This window comes from Brassica oleracea, chromosome C9 (genome assembly GCF_000695525.1).
Source record: "Brassica oleracea var. oleracea cultivar TO1000 chromosome C9, BOL, whole genome shotgun sequence".
Taxonomy (NCBI): domain Eukaryota; kingdom Viridiplantae; phylum Streptophyta; class Magnoliopsida; order Brassicales; family Brassicaceae; genus Brassica; species Brassica oleracea.
Genome location: NC_027756.1, coordinates 47,041,965 through 47,058,027, shown reverse-complemented (window position 1 = coordinate 47,058,027; position 16,063 = coordinate 47,041,965). Strand labels below are relative to the sequence as shown.

Below are 16,063 nucleotides of genomic sequence, written 5' to 3'. Positions count from 1 at the left end.
GTTTAAGACTTTAAGTATCTTTTGGCTTTTGTAAGATATAGAGTTTAAGTTTAAGACTTTAAGTATCTTTTGTTAAGTATTTTTTGGCTTTTGTAAGACATGGAGTTTAAGTTTAATTTCTTTAAGTATGGGTTATTGGTTATTGTATTTTAATGGATTTGAAAATCCTAACTAAATCTAGTGTTATTGGTTCTATGATTTTCAAATCTGTATTAAAATCATGTGTTATTGGTTTAATGATTCATAAATTCTGTATCAAATCAAGTGTTATTCAATCGTACGGATTTACTAATATATTTGATTTTATAATGGATTTGTTTGGATTTTTTAGTTAAAAATACAAAGACTCAAATCCGAGGGAAAACCTCTGGATTTGCATATTTTACTTGGATTTATAAATACTATATGGATTTCTAAATCAATCAAAATATATAAACCAATAACACCTCCTAAGTATCTTTTGTAAAACATGAAGTTTAAGTAAGTTTAAGATGTTATATAGGACATTTAGAATCTGTACATCTTTTAAACTGAAAATTAGATTTTTTTTACATTAAGTAGACATCTGGACTTCATGGACAGTCCAACTGGACATGGTCCTATTTGGTTATGGTCCTATTTGGAAATGGTATTATTTGGGCTTCGGTCAAAAATACCAAAAAAAATAAGTCCATCTGGACACATCCAAATTCATCCGGACAGTCCATTCGACACCCCTAGCCGAAATCAAACATAGACTTGGTTCAAATCCAATGTATTAGTTAGGTTTTTCTTTTTTTTAAACAAACCATGTGGACGAATATCATGAACGGTTGGTTTTGTCTATTGACTTTGTCAACCCATACGGCCGTCTACAGACGAAATAACTATTGGTTTCGTGTTTTCAGCTATTACCGTCACCATTTTGGGCCCTCGTCTCATTTAATAGAGACCTACCCTCCATCAAATCACACTTAAAAACTCCTTCAGACTTTTCTGTAATCTAAATTGTCATATATAGTAAATTACTCTTTTGATAAAGACATATAATAAATTCTTGGCGAAGAAAATTATTTTTAATTTTGCTTCCATCAGCCTCTAGTTCAAAAGATAATTGGAGTTTAGCCAAGTAACTCGATTGTTTGTCTTTTGGAATTATAGCGGGACAATTTTTGTCGTATGAAATTTATTTGAGTCACTGTTTGTACTCATTGTTTAAATATCCAAACAAGTTGTTAAATGAAACCGTATTTTAAAAAACTACACAAACCTTCTTCGTTGGAAAATAATAATAACTGGATAACGGTAAGCATGGATGTTGACAGATTATAAATATTGTGGTAAAGTATTGTTTAGTCTTCAGATATAGAGTTGTCTTTTAGAATATGTAAGTAGAATGAAGCAATTGAACAAATTCTGATTAGTATATATATAACTAAGGTTATGTTAATTTACTAAATATTCTGAAAACCTACAAATTGTTTGAGACGACCCTATCTAAACTCTAAAAAATAGAATCTCAGTGATGGTAATAAAGAAGATAAAATAGCACAACTTTGAATTCTAAATCCCTAAATCAGTTGGTTTTCAGATGTCGATTTACTAACATAATAGTACAATATATGTTTGACAAAAAAAAGTATTCCATCCGTTTGATATGAATTGTCGTTCTAGGTTTATGCACACAAATTAAAAAAAAATGATTTTGTATATTTCCAAAATAAAAATCTAATTATCTATACACCTAACCATATTTCAACCAATAGAAAAGTAGAGTGGAGAATATTATCAATAAATTTTACATTGAAACTCTAAAACGATACTTATTTTGAAATGAAATTTTTTCTTTACAACGATAACTAAATCAAAACGGAGAGAATAAGATGTATTAATTTACTATGCCATTTTAGTGTCAGAATAGTTACCTTGCGAATTTAATTTAGCATGTACATTTGATTAGCTGGAAATTCGCCATAGACCCGGCATAAATTTTGTTATTTTATTTATTTATTATTGTACGCAGTTTCTTTCTTTTTTCCTGAACTAGGTCAAATTAGTGAGCCAAAAAGTCTAGTACAACCACTTTTTAAAAAAAGTTATTTTCTTGACTCTTGAGCAAAGTTAAACTTTTGGTTGGCGTTTTGGTGGGTTCCGCGTGTGTTCTACGAAAATTGGATGAGAGTAAAGAATTGGAGAACCGAGAGAGATGGAATTTATGAAACCAAAAGCTGCTCGTGTTATGCCGCCGATGATGTCTGAGTATCGTCACAGCGTCAACATCATCTGCGAGGAATCCGTACAGTACCATATTGTCAGCCACCTCTGCGCGGCTTTAAGACGGGAAGGCATCTCTGTGTTCGTGGACTCATGCGGCTCTCAGGAAACCAAACCCTTCTCTGTTGAACAGAATCAAGCGGTGACAGATGGGGCTAGGGTTTCTGTGGTAGTTATTTCCAACAAGGCGGAGTCATACGGTCCTTGGGTTGTTAAGTTCTTGAAGGCTATCAAGCGGCGGAGGAACAGTGACCATGCTGTGGTTCCAGTCTTCTATGGGGTCGATCCATTGACCCAAGTTTACGGGTGGTCCCATGGACGGCTGGAGGCCGAGAAACTAACAAGCCACCAATCAAGGTACATATATGTATTTTTTCTTTTCCAACATGAATTTTATTAAAATTTGAATCAGGATGGCGATTCGTGACAGTAAAAATGCTCAAATGGTAATAGAGTAAAAATTTGATTGTGTTGATGATTTTGACAGCCAAAATTTAGTAAGCTATATATGTCAACCAATCGAATTTTTATTTATTTAAAAAAACTTGCAGCAAAAAAATCTCTGTAAAATCAAAATATTCTACGGCTAAAAATATAAATCTACATCTCATTCCAATCATCTCCAATATATTGGGGATGATTGAAAGGAGTTGTAGCTTTATATTTTTGTTTTAGAAATAAAACTGTAGATTTTTTTTTTGTTGTGGCTGTAGATAATTTTGTTGTAGAATATTAGCTGTAGGTTTTAAAAAATTCAATGACTTATATATAAATTTTCTAAAGCAAAAAATAAGTGCTCTAGATTTATGGCTTTGCACGACTAAAAAAAAAAATTATAGCTTTAAAAAATCTTTACAAAGCATGATTGACAAAAAATTGGGTTGTAGATATAATTTAGGCCGCAGAGAGATCTTACAACACTTATAAAGCACTTGCCAATAAACCCCATTGAGTTCTCATTTATTTTTTATTCTATCATTCTATTTTTTTACTCTAAAATAAATTATCATTAAAGTAAAATTCAATTCTATTATAATATTTTATTTCGATGGAAAAAATAAAATAAATTACTAGAGATGGTCTAACAATGTTAATACTTAATACAAACGTCTATATAGTTTTTTTTTTACTACATATTGTAAGAACTAGTTTACGGGAATCAAAATATGAAGAAATACAAATAAAATACAAAACTTTGGAAGTAACAAGATAGTGCAAACAAAATAAATCTTGGAAAACTGTACAGTCATCGCTTGAAATGTTGTTAAGAGATTATTTTGTGTATTTGTATTGGTTTAGAAATGCAATCAGTTCGGTCTTAATTTGGGTCTTCCATACGAATTGTCTTGTGATTAATTTGTTGGGTCCTAGACGCTGTCAAGAGAGCCGGCCCTTGGGCAAAGTCTGTGAAGTATGAGCGTCTGTCCGGCTTATTAATTAAGGAAACAGCTAAAATTTTGTCAAATAGTCATTTAATGTAGTGGTAAAAGCTCAAGCACATAACCTTAGAGCATCATTATCCCTGAAATTCACTTTGGGTTTCTTAAATTTTTTTTTTTGTCTGATTAAAAAAAATGAAAAAATTAAAAAAGAACCAATTGCGGACCGCCACGTATCAGTGGAACCTGCAAACAATACAAAAAAAACTCTCAACATTCTTATTTGATGACTATTGTGACGAGTTTTTAACAAAAAAGGAGGACTCACGTGCTAAAAACTCATTTGAGATCTTTGATAATTGTGCGCTTAGATAGCCAATCGGATTCAGGACTAACTCATACTCCTTCCGTTTCATAATAGATGATGTTTTAGAAGATTTTTGTTGTTTCAAAATAGACGATGTTTTGATATTTTTATGTTATTTTTAACTTTACTGAAAACTGTGTAACCAATTAGATGTTGTAGTCATTTTTGTAATTGGTTGGATGACTTTTAAATTATATTTTTAAAACTACTTTTTAGAGAAAAATAAATTTTTTAATCTTTGTGCACTAAGAAATAGTATCATATATTGTGAAACCGAGGTAGTATTTTTTTCTTTTCAAAAGTGACCATTTCTATACACCTACTTTATCAGGATGGTAGGTATATTTTAATGGGGACAAATAACTCTAATATTTTTCATTATGACTAATTGTAGGGTTATAGGCATTACATAAACTAGTATTTATGATGTGCCACCGTACTTTTCACCTGCGTTTGCCCCTGGTGTGGATTTCCCAACGTGGCAACTTATTATTAGAGGGTGTAAAACTGCTCCAAGACAATTTTCTAAAATTTTAGTATTTGTTATTTGACTAATTAAAAGATTACGAATATATAAATTGAAATGATTGGGTGTTTTCGTATACTTTTTTTTTTGCAGGATCTCAAGCAATAGGATACTCACCGACTCCGAACTAGTGGAAGAGGTCGTGAGAGATGTTTATGAGAAGCTGAATATTGCAGAACGAGTTGGAATTTACTCGAGGCTACTAGAGATCGAGAACATGCTTTACGAGCAACCGATGGGAATTCAAAGCATAGGAATTTGGGGTATGCCTGGCATAGGCAAGACGACCCTTGCAAAAGCAGTCTTTGACCACATGTCCACTGATTATGATGCTTGTTGCTTCATCGAACATTTTGATGAGGCGTTTCATAAGGAAGGCCTTCACCGTTTGTTCCAAGAAAGAATTGGTGTACTTCTAAAGAAAGAGCTTGGCATAAAGAACTCATATATTATGACACCAAGCCTCTATAGGGATAAACTATGCCATAAAAGGATTCTCATTGTTCTAGACGATGTGCACGATTCTCTGGCTGCAGAGTCTTTGCTTAGAAAGTTTGATTGGTTTGGTCCCGGAAGCTTGATAATCATAACCTCCACAGATAAACAAGTGTTTTCCTTTTGCCAGATCAATCAAATATACAAGGTTCAAGGTTTAAACTGGCACGAGGCTCTGCAGCTATTCTCCCAAAACGCATTTGGGAAAAATGTGCCAGAGCAGAACGACAGGGAACTGTCAGTGAAAGTGATTGACTACGTTAATGGAAACCCGTTAGCTCTCAGTATATATGGCCAAGAGCTAAAGGGAAAGAAGTCAGGAATGGAGGCTGCTTTCTTGGAGCTCAAGAAATGTCCTCCCCAACTGATTCAAGATGCTCTAAAAAACGCCTACATTGCACTTGACGACAACGAGAAAAACATTTTTTTGGACATTGCCTGTTTTTTCAGGGGAGAAAATGTCAACTATGTTGTCCAGATGCTTGAGGGATGTCGTTACTTTCCACGTGTTGGAATAGATGTTCTTGTGGATAAGTGTTTGGTAACTATTTCAGAAAACACTGTGCAAACGAATGATCTGATCCGAGACATCTGCCAAGAAATCTTCATTGGAGAAATTGAGAGCTGCACCAGAATGTGGGAATTTAACAACATCAGATGTCTACTAGAAGATGATGAACTTGAAGCAAGTGGAGGATCCAGAGAAACGCCCAACTGTGATTTGGTATGTCAAATTCTGCTATACATATACATACTTCAGCTACTCTTTCAAGATGAGCCGTACTTACTGACAGGGATGATCCTGGACATAGTCAATTGAAACATTGACATTTGATTCCTATTTACTTTTATTTAATAGTATAGATGACATAGATCACCATATTGTTTTTTAAAAACTAAATTGTTTGTGGCCTCTTCTCATGCCCGGCTATGCTTATTGATTTATATTTCCCTTTTTTATTTCAGGTGGCTGAAGATATCGAAAGCATACTTATGGACACATCGAACATGAAATTTGATGTCAAACACGATGCCTTCAAGAACATGCTTAGTCTTAGATTTTTGAAGATATACAACAGTTCCGGCTCTAAAGATGTTCTTGGACTCAAAACTCCCAAGGGCCTCGATTCTCTACCTTGTGAGCTAAGGCTCCTCCACTGGGAGAACTATCCACTGCAAACCTTGCCTCAACGTTTTGACTTTGAGCACCTTATTGACCTCCGTATGCCTTACAGTCACCTTCAGAGATTCGGGGCAAGAGCAAAGGTAGAGAAAGTTTTGTATTCATTTTTATTAATCCCACTTATATAGTACATTGCAGTCGTTCATTTTTCATTTTATCATATGATCAGAATGTCAAGATGTTGAAAAGGATCATGCTTTGTCATTCTAAAGAGCTAGTTGAATGTGACATATTACGATATGCTCAAAATATCGAGCTAGTTGATCTTCAGGGTTGTACAAGATTGCAGACTTTTCCAGACACGAGTGAGCTACAACATCTACGAGTTGTAAATCTCTCAGGTTGCACAGAGATCAAAAGTATCCGAGGATCTCCACCAAATATTGAGGAACTGCATCTCCAAGGGACTCGTATAAGAGAATTACCAATATCCAATGTGGTTCAGTCTCCCAAAGCTAAGCTGGACCGGAAAAAGCTTTTAAATCTTTTAGAAAACTTCCAGGATGTTGATCATATTGATCTGGAGATTGTAACAAATCTTGCTAAAGTTGCTTCAGATAATCAAGATTTTAGCAAGCTTGTCCTCTTGAATATGAAAGATTGTTCCCAACTGCGAAGTCTTCCTGACATGGTACATTTAGAATCTCTGCAAGTTCTTCTTCTGTCTGGGTGCTCAGACCTTGAGGAAATCAATGGTTTTCCAAGGAACCTTAGAAAGCTATACCTTGGTGGCATCGCTATACGAGAAGTGCCACAGCTTCCCCAAAGTCTAGAATTCTTGAATGCTCATTATTGTAAGCATCTCAAGTTAATTCGTTTGGATTTTGAGCGGCTTCCTAAGCACTACACTCTTAGTAATTGTTTTAATCTATCTTCAGAAGTGATCTCTGGATTTTTAGAGAAAGGTTTGTCTAAATTAGCTATGTTAGCTAGCGAAAAACAACAGGTAATTTATCTTGCTGTGTTTCATGAAGTGTATATATCTCTTCTCACGCAGATGATCTGACTGACTTTTTCTTTTTCTTTTTGGCGTTGCTTGTATAGGAACCCCTCAAAACATCCGCAGTCAACATATGTATTCCTGCAGACGCACGTCAGAAATCCTCGTTTCTTTTAAGTTTAGGTCCAAATGTAAAGATAGAGCTAGCTCCTCGGACCCGAGAAGCTCTTTCAGGCTTTGCTATGTCAGTTGTGGTATCGTTTCGAGATAACTACCACAATGTCGTAGGTCTAGGGATTAGGTGTACATGCACATGGACGACCAGGAACGGCCACCCTGATCAGATAGAGAGAGTATATCAGTGTTGGGCTCCAACAGAAGCTCCAGAGGTTGGATGGGATCACATATTTGTCCTTTGTGATACCGAAATGCATCTACGTGATGGTGAAGAACTCGTTTCTAATATCTGTGATGATGAAATCAAATTTGAATTTCAGACAGTGAGTGGGGAAAACAAGCTTTTAGGTGATAGTTGCATGGTGACGGAATGTAATGTCCAGGCAATTACTGCTCGAACAGGTGACACAACCGTTAGTGAAATTATTGAAGAAAGTGAAGTTGTAAGTATTAATGAAGAGGATACTCCTCCTTTGCCGAAAGAGCCAGAGGCAACGACTTATTCTCTTTCATACAGCAAACCACAGAAGTCCCCTAGTTACCTAACGACTGAGGGATTTGGAATGTGGGAAAACTTTCTCCACATACTCACGGCTATGCCGCCTAAATACTTAGCAACCGGACAAGCAGCAAGGCAAATCTGGCATGAAGAATACGGTACATACGAACGGGAAAATAACGAAGGTGGCGTAGGTTATTTTTCCCTGGTGAAGTCCATCCCGCCCAAATACTTACCAAAGGAAGAAGCCGTTAGTAAAAGCACCTTAAAGGAGTGGTTCAAAAAATATGCACTAGGTTGTGGAGTAGGTTGTTTTCCCCTGGTAATGTCTAAGCCGCCCAAAAACTCGTCAACCGGGCAAGCTGTGGACAAATCACATCAGAGGAGTGCTAGCGAGAATAGTGATAAGAAATCTCGACGCTCGCGTCCACGTGACTCGTCCCGCAAGGGTCCACGATTCAGTTTGGACGTCGCTGGACGGCCCATCGCGGGCCACCGTATAAAACGTGTTAACCTATCCGGCCCCGTGTGGGAGTGGGACCCTCAAGTTGGTTTAGCCCAATCGAGAAGACGCCTTACAAAAAATGTCCTTGACCCATCGAGAAAAATACCCATCAACTTACGAGCTCAATTCCAAATGGTCCGACAACGCGCTATGTGACAATACGTGGGAGTAATACGGGCTGCTAGTCCGTTTAGGTCCCGCCCGTTGAAGTTTTGTAACTTCGGACCCGTTTATATATAATACTAGTGGTTTATCTGCGTTTCGCGCATCAAGTTGTTTAATTGTTAGTTTGCAATGGATTTGGAAATTGTGTTACTTAAGTAAGAAGAAAGCAAAACCTTAAGAACAGATGTACTGCAATTTTCTTTTTCTTATTGAAGCTGAAGTAATACGTAAACATTAAATAGAAACTGAACCAAATCTAAACGACTTCCTAAAAACTTGGAAACAACTTGAACTCAACTTCCTACAAACAAGGAAGACTAAATCATGGACTCAACTACTCCTACAAACTCGTTATTGACTTCTTCAAGCTTTAATCCCTCCCTTAAACTGGAACTGCTTCCAGTTTACTCTTCCTTTAGACCGACTCCCATGTAGCTTCTCAGTCTCTCAAACACTTCTAACTTCACCGGGTTAGTCATAATGTCTGAGAGCTGTTCCTGAGTTGTACAATGTTCCAAAGCAATTACCCCTTCATTCACAAGCTCGCGAAGGAAATGATACGTCACATGAATGTGCTTGCTCCTCACATGTAGCACTGGATTCTTAGACAACTTGATGGTAGAACTGTTGTCACAAAATAGAACTGTGCCACTCTTCTGATTAAACCCAATCTCTTCAAGTACATTTCGTAGCCACATCGCTTGAGTAGCTCCATTTGCACAGCAACATACTCTGCTTCAGTTGTAGAGCGAGTAACTATAGGCTGCTTCTTTGAACTCCATGAGACAGCTCCTCCACCAATCATAAATGTGTAACCTGATGTGCTCTTTCTGTCATCCTCATCTCCAGCCTAATCACTATCCACAAACTCAACTAAACTCTCTTCTCCATCCCTTCTATACTGAATACCAAAAACATGTGTCACTCCCAAAATTGTCACCTGCAAAACACTACAATTCTTTAATTGTTATAAGTAAGAAGAGAAGAGGAGAAATTAGTGTGTTTTATTCCATGAGTAATGACTCCTTTATATAGGATTACAATAGATTGTGCACAAAGCCACTTGGAGAACAAGTAAAGATTGGAGAACAAGTATATCTAAGACTTGCCATAATGGCATCACCATAATATTCATAACACTTCCCCATGATGTCCATTATGCGCGTAAGATGCTGCCTCGTTAAAAACCTCACTAGGAAAAACCATGGTTAAGGGAAAAAGAGTGCAGCGCGCAATAACTTCCCCTCATGTGTACATACGTCGAGATCTTTGAAACAACTTGTTCAATAAGATGAGTGAGCTTCTTGAAAGTAGTAGGAGTGGCGCCTTGGTGAATGAAACATTCAAATATTCACTCGAACAAACTTGTAGGACACGAACTTCGTCATTCTTCAGTAGTGCATGAGTCTTCATATAGCTGATCATTTCTTGGATTCACTTTCTCTCAAAACCTTTAGAACAATGATAGATTTTCATCTCTCAAATTGTAACATTCTCTTTGGGTGTCTATCCTTTGCGTGTTCTTTGTTGCCTCCTTAAAACCTTGTCATGGAAAAATCCAATGGGATAAAAACCATGATAAAGAAAAAGAGTACAACCACACTTACTATCATATTTCTTTCCCTGGAAACGATATCTTCAGGATATGCATTCCAATAAACTCTCTTCAGAAAATTGAGCTTAACAGAATAAACTCTATTCATTTCTATTATGATATCTAGAGCCTTTAGACTTCTTGTCCATAATTCTCTACTTAAACAATAGTTTCTTGGTCTATTTGGATTTCAAACCAAATTTCTTACATACAATCGTCTAGAGATTCGCCTCGTACATACGAATTATTCATTTGTAACTATAGAAGTTACTATTATGACTTTCTTTCTTTTCTTATGAAATTACATCTTTCAGTAACGAAAGAGATTAATAATTTTCTCAAATAACACTCTTAAGTATGGTACTTCAGGACCAAACATATATGAGCATCTTAAATAAAATACTTTAAGGATCTTTATGATAACATCTCAGTTTTAGATCTCCGGTTTAGAATACATAAAGACAATATGGTATTGTCAAGAGTTTTCTTCCAAAACACAATTTTTTCTATAACTCTTCAGGAGTTTTGATTATATTCTAATCATGAAACTAGTTGCATCTACCACATGAAATTATGTCTCTTCACAATCAATTTCATATTGATCCTTCTTTGTGTGCAACGGTTCATTTACATCTCACTTATTTTACACTTTTTAGTGTATGGACTACTCGTCCAAATACTTCTCTATTTCACAAGAATTTATATCTTTGTTTATTGCATCTTTGGTCAATCATTTCTTTGTGTACACTTTTCAATATACTTTCTTTTATGATCCTCTTTCTCATTCATCATATCAACTACTACTTTGCATGCAAAATATTCTTCGACGTCGATTTGCTTATTGGTTCCATTTTATTTCGTACATGACATAACTTATAGAGATCTCTTCACTTTCTCAGGTACCTGAATTTCTTTCAGTCATGTTTAATGTCTCTTCTGGAGATCATTCAAAAACTCTATTGCCTCGTTTTGACCATTATCAATATTTGCTTCTTTTCATATACGAGGATTCTTATCTTAGGAACCAACATGTCTACCGCGCTACAGGCGTGACTAGCAGTTTGAAATATTGTTCTTCTAGAACATCTATTCTTATTGGAGCATTTACAGCTGGTATATGTGACTTGATCACTCTATCTATATGGGTCAATAAATGTGTCTAGCAACTTCTTTACTAAGTTCTACAACTGAATTATCTTTTGGAGTTCTATTTCACATTCTATTTAGTCCGAGGATCATGGATAATTCATTTCAACTTATTTTTTTTTCCAATTTATTTAAGGGTGGTTATCACTTAAAACAAGGAGCTTGGTCATTATGCAAAATTTATCCAAGATTAGAAGCAACTCATGCATACATAGATTCATTCTCATCATTCTACCTCATTTTGTTATAAATGATCACAAGTTCTACCCTCTTTATCATCATCTCAAAAATCAATCTAAACCTCTCACATCTCTCACCCAATGTACAACTCTCTTTTTTTTTTTTTTTTTTTTTTTTTGACCCAATACCAATGTCGGGGAGAACTATTAATTACTTGTTGGCTTGATGCAAATTAGTGTTGCTCAAAATGTTTAACACTTATGTTTAACACTTATCCCAATGATTTTTCTATAGTCTTTAAAGACATTAAGAAGTGAATTCACCAATATTATAAAGATGAATAGTGGGTGATCAGTCCACCAACATCTCATTTATTCATGCCAATAACTTCAATTGGCTGGTGAAAATCGTATTACCACTTTATCTTATGAGCAAGCAACATATGTGAAATCATTCACAAGAATCTTCTGGTTCTTCAATGAATATTTACATAAATATTTATGTATCTTTTCGCATCATTATTGAACCAAAATGGTCTAACTAGTTCATGCCAAATATTTTGTAAACTTCTGGTTTACTATATATTTACTTCCACTACAATAATCTTTGTGTAGTACAAAAAGACTATAGATACTTTCTCTAAAATACTTATACTGCCTTAAGCATTTTTTTTGCTTATTGTCTCAACATAAGTGTCTCGCACAGATTTACCTTGAGAATGATTAATGAATCTTAATTTTAGTGCAAACATATTCTTCTGGAAGTTTCACTTATCATAAAATGTGAGATTCATTAACTCTTCCCCTCGAGATGATATTACTATAGGTTTATCAATCTCGAATGAATCTCATTTTGAATCAATAACCTACCCTACATGGATCATGTATTCTTTCTCAAATCATTTTAACTTTTGAGACTTATAAAAATATGATGCAATAAGGATTTTAAATTGCATTCTTATGTGTAATAATATTATGTACTCTTCTGGAGCATCATATATATCCTTTTCTTGAACATTCTATAAGGTTTTACTACCTTGTATTGTACTCACGATAATTTTCTTTCATATTTGGATGATTGAATCATATCTCTTATCATCTTTATTTTCCCAACTTTAAGTGAGAGAATGAGTTTTAAATAGAAACTCTTGGGTCTTTCTTTATTACCATCTTTATTTCTCAACTTCAAGTGAGAGTATGAGTTCTAAAAAAAAACTCTTTGGATCTTGACCTTATTTATATCCACATTCACGTCTACAACCACTTTTATGATCATTTTCTTGAACAAATTTGTGTTGATTTTCTTTCTCAATATAAAATGTCATATTCTCTTCAGGAGAATGATTATAATCAACTAGACATGATTTAACATCTAATATCAAAAGCTCATTATTTTTCTCTGTCTCAAAGAGGTAATATAGTTATAAACTTTTTTTTTCTCAATTGTTTGTCTGCTAGACAACATTACTTATATAATATATTGTATTTTAATACATATGCATCATTAAAAACTTCTTCAAGAAATTTTACTTTTAACTCAACATCCAACATAGTTAGAGATTTATTTACAGACTTCAGATCTTGTAATCTTTAGTTACAAGATACACAATTAGGTAATCACTTCTGGTAATTATGCTTTTCTTTGGATTGTTTTCCAAAACTTATAGATTTTTTAAAAAGTAAATAAGCTATATATTCATATATTTGCGTACAAAATGTATAAGGCAATATCAATATTTTATGTTCAATGCATAAACGTTTCTCACAAGTCATAATATAAACCGACGAACAATTGAATTACTAATCATTCTTATCAAAATTTTCGAAGGTCAACCATATAATCTTTAAGCATTAAACAATGCACAGCTGAAAACTAAGTCTATATGCAGCCGTAAATTATATGCTTTAGGAACATCAATTACTATGCTTTTATTAAATTATATGCATCCGTAAATAACAATATGCATATAGATTAATATTACAACTTATAAGGCAATATCAATATTCTATGATCAATGCATTAACGTTTCTCACACGTCATATAAAGAAATATTGATTTAAGATGCCATGAGACTAACAACCTAGCTACACGTCTTCCTAATAATTCGTTAACAATCTACATGTGTTAATGTTCAAAATAGACTTGTGTGTCGTGTTAATCGATTCAAGCCAGCTATGCTACAGTAAAATCAGATGTGTTACATATTTTAGAAAAACATGGGATGCAGCCATAAAATATTAATAAAAGTATGGTACGCAGTCGTAAAGTTAAAACTATGGAATATTAATTTATACGCAAGAACGAATGCTACCAATAGAATTAAGGGCAAGACAGTTTCACAACTTAATTAATTTATGAAAGTCATAATCCTATATGCAACTGTAATAATTATATGAAGCCGTGTACATGCCTATAAAAGATGTGACAGATGTATTCTAACGAGTGAAAGCAATATGAACAATATAAACATATATGCTAGCGTGATGACATAAAATAATATAAGCATCACATATGATAATACATAAATAAAATACGTGCGAGTGTAGGCTATAATCATATTGACCATTAGCTTATAAACATCGATAAGATCTCTTTTAAATCAAACGATTTTCTTTCCTTTAAACTAGATCAATATTATCGACTAAAGCTCCTAAGCTCATACTTTATATGAATTCATTCTTACAAACCATGAATTGATAATAAACATGATTTGAAGAAGGAATAGAAGTAAACTAAAACTGTAAAATAAAATCTATACCTATTAGCTTGCTAGAGCTTCGTGCTGATAACGTGTTATAAGTAAAAAAAAAAAAGGAGAAATTGGTGTGTTTTATTCCATGAATAATGACTCCTTTATATAAGATTATAGACCGTGGAGAAAGCTACTTAGAGAACAAGTAAAGCTTGGAGAACAAGTATATCTAAGACTTGCCATAATGGCATCACCATAAAATTCATAACATTAATCTCCTTTTAACTGAGACACCATACGGGTTATAATCATATGATCATATGGTAATTATTAATTTACTTCGTTTACATGCTTTCATATGTGCATCATTTTGCAAAATTTCAATAGAATATATTAAAACAAACATTAAAAAGATCGGATATTCTAAATCAATCAATATTTCGCTAATAAATTTTATGTAAACATATAATTGTTTCCAGTAAAAACCGTTTCTCCTTAGATTTTTTAACCGTTTAGTGTCTAGATAACTTTAGCATCATTTCAATTCCTTATATTATGTCAGTTAAATGCAAAATTCTTAAACTCAATCCGAACATTGAACCAGATTATTTTCTGGATCACAAGTTATTGGATTGTTAAACCGCGAGTTAATAGATTAATACCCGTGCTTTTAAAATCTAATTTTTGTTATACCTAAACCATAGTTAATTATGTAAAAATAAATAAGTAAAATTATTTATTAATGACATCAACAACTTTTCTTCAAAATTGTTTTGCAAATAATAGTTTTATATTTGTAACTAGGGCCGGCCCGCCCGTATATTAAATAAAAATTGAACCGGTATAGTATATATTTATATTATAGAAAACTATACATATTAGTTATATTTTTTTTACATGTTTTGATTTTAGCAGACTAATAGAACTATAAAGTTATATTTATATATTATTTTTACATGTGTTTATTGTGTACTAGGGTCGGACCCGCCCTACGGGCGGGTAAGCAAATGAACGAAACAATATAAACATATTTTCAATTTTAATAAAAATTTAGTTTATTTTAATATATTTTTCATTATTTTTACTATAAATTTTACTATTTCTTTTGTTTTTGAAATTATGCATTTGTAACTATATTTAAACTATTCACTAAAATTTAAATATTTTACTTTGTTCACTATATTTGCTTTTCTTGAATTTAATGGATTTTGAATACATTTCTTCTCAAATTATATAATTTAAAAAACGAAAATGAAAAGCCAATTTTTTTTCTCTTTTTAGAAAATAGTCAAGTAGCAAAAAAATTTGATATTAGTTGTTATTGTTTAATATTTACAAATATATGTTAGGTTATATATTTATATATTATTATATTTTAGAAATATATTCATGTTTTTTTATTTGTGTTTCTTCAAACTCACATGAACAAAAAGTTTAAAATAATGAAATATATTCATGTTTTTTTATTTGTGTTTCTTCAAACTCACATGAACAAAAAGTTTAAAATAATGAAATATATTCATGTTTTTTTATTTGTGTTTCTTCAAACTCACATGAACAAAAAGTTTAAAATAATGAAATATATTCATGTTTTTTTATTTGTGTTTCTTCAAACTCACATGAACAAAAAGTTTAAAATAATGAAATATATTCATGTTTTTTTATTTGTGTTTCTTCAAACTCACATGAACAAAAAGTTTAAAATAATGAAATATATTCATGTTTTTTTTATTTGTGTTTCTTCAATTCTTTTTTTTTTAACTACCAAAGTTTAGGCTAAACCAAAAAGATAACAAACAACCATAACTATATGATGTATTGTTAGCTATAAAGATTATTTATGGAGTATTTGATGTATTGTTAATATATATGGTTGAAAACTCAAATGTTAAAAATGCGAATTTTATTATAAATTTTAAAAATTTACACTGATGTATCATGTTTTCTTTTCTCGTTTGTTGA

The 16,063-nt window shown here is 33.1% G+C and overlaps 1 protein-coding gene across 3 annotated transcripts; it reads left to right on the top strand.

Moving 5' to 3' along the window:
- Positions 1-2,035: 2,035 nt before the first annotated feature.
- On the top strand, positions 2,036-8,649 carry LOC106315407 (protein DA1-related 4-like). 3 transcript variants are annotated; one of them, XM_013753132.1, is made up of 5 exons: positions 2,036-2,610; positions 4,619-5,744; positions 5,987-6,286; positions 6,373-7,149; positions 7,248-8,649. In XM_013753132.1, exons 1-5 carry the CDS (start codon positions 2,186-2,188, stop codon positions 8,478-8,480), a joined length of 3,861 nt encoding a protein of 1,286 aa, XP_013608586.1. In that variant the 5' UTR covers positions 2,036-2,185; the 3' UTR covers positions 8,481-8,649. The 3 variants fall into 3 exon arrangements, with proteins under 3 accessions (XP_013608586.1, XP_013608588.1, XP_013608587.1); XM_013753134.1 differs by lacking the exon at positions 7,248-8,649 and having other exon boundaries at positions 6,373-6,997; positions 7,082-7,150; XM_013753133.1 differs by having other exon boundaries at positions 2,524-2,610; positions 4,394-5,744.
- Positions 8,650-16,063: the final 7,414 nt, after the last annotated feature.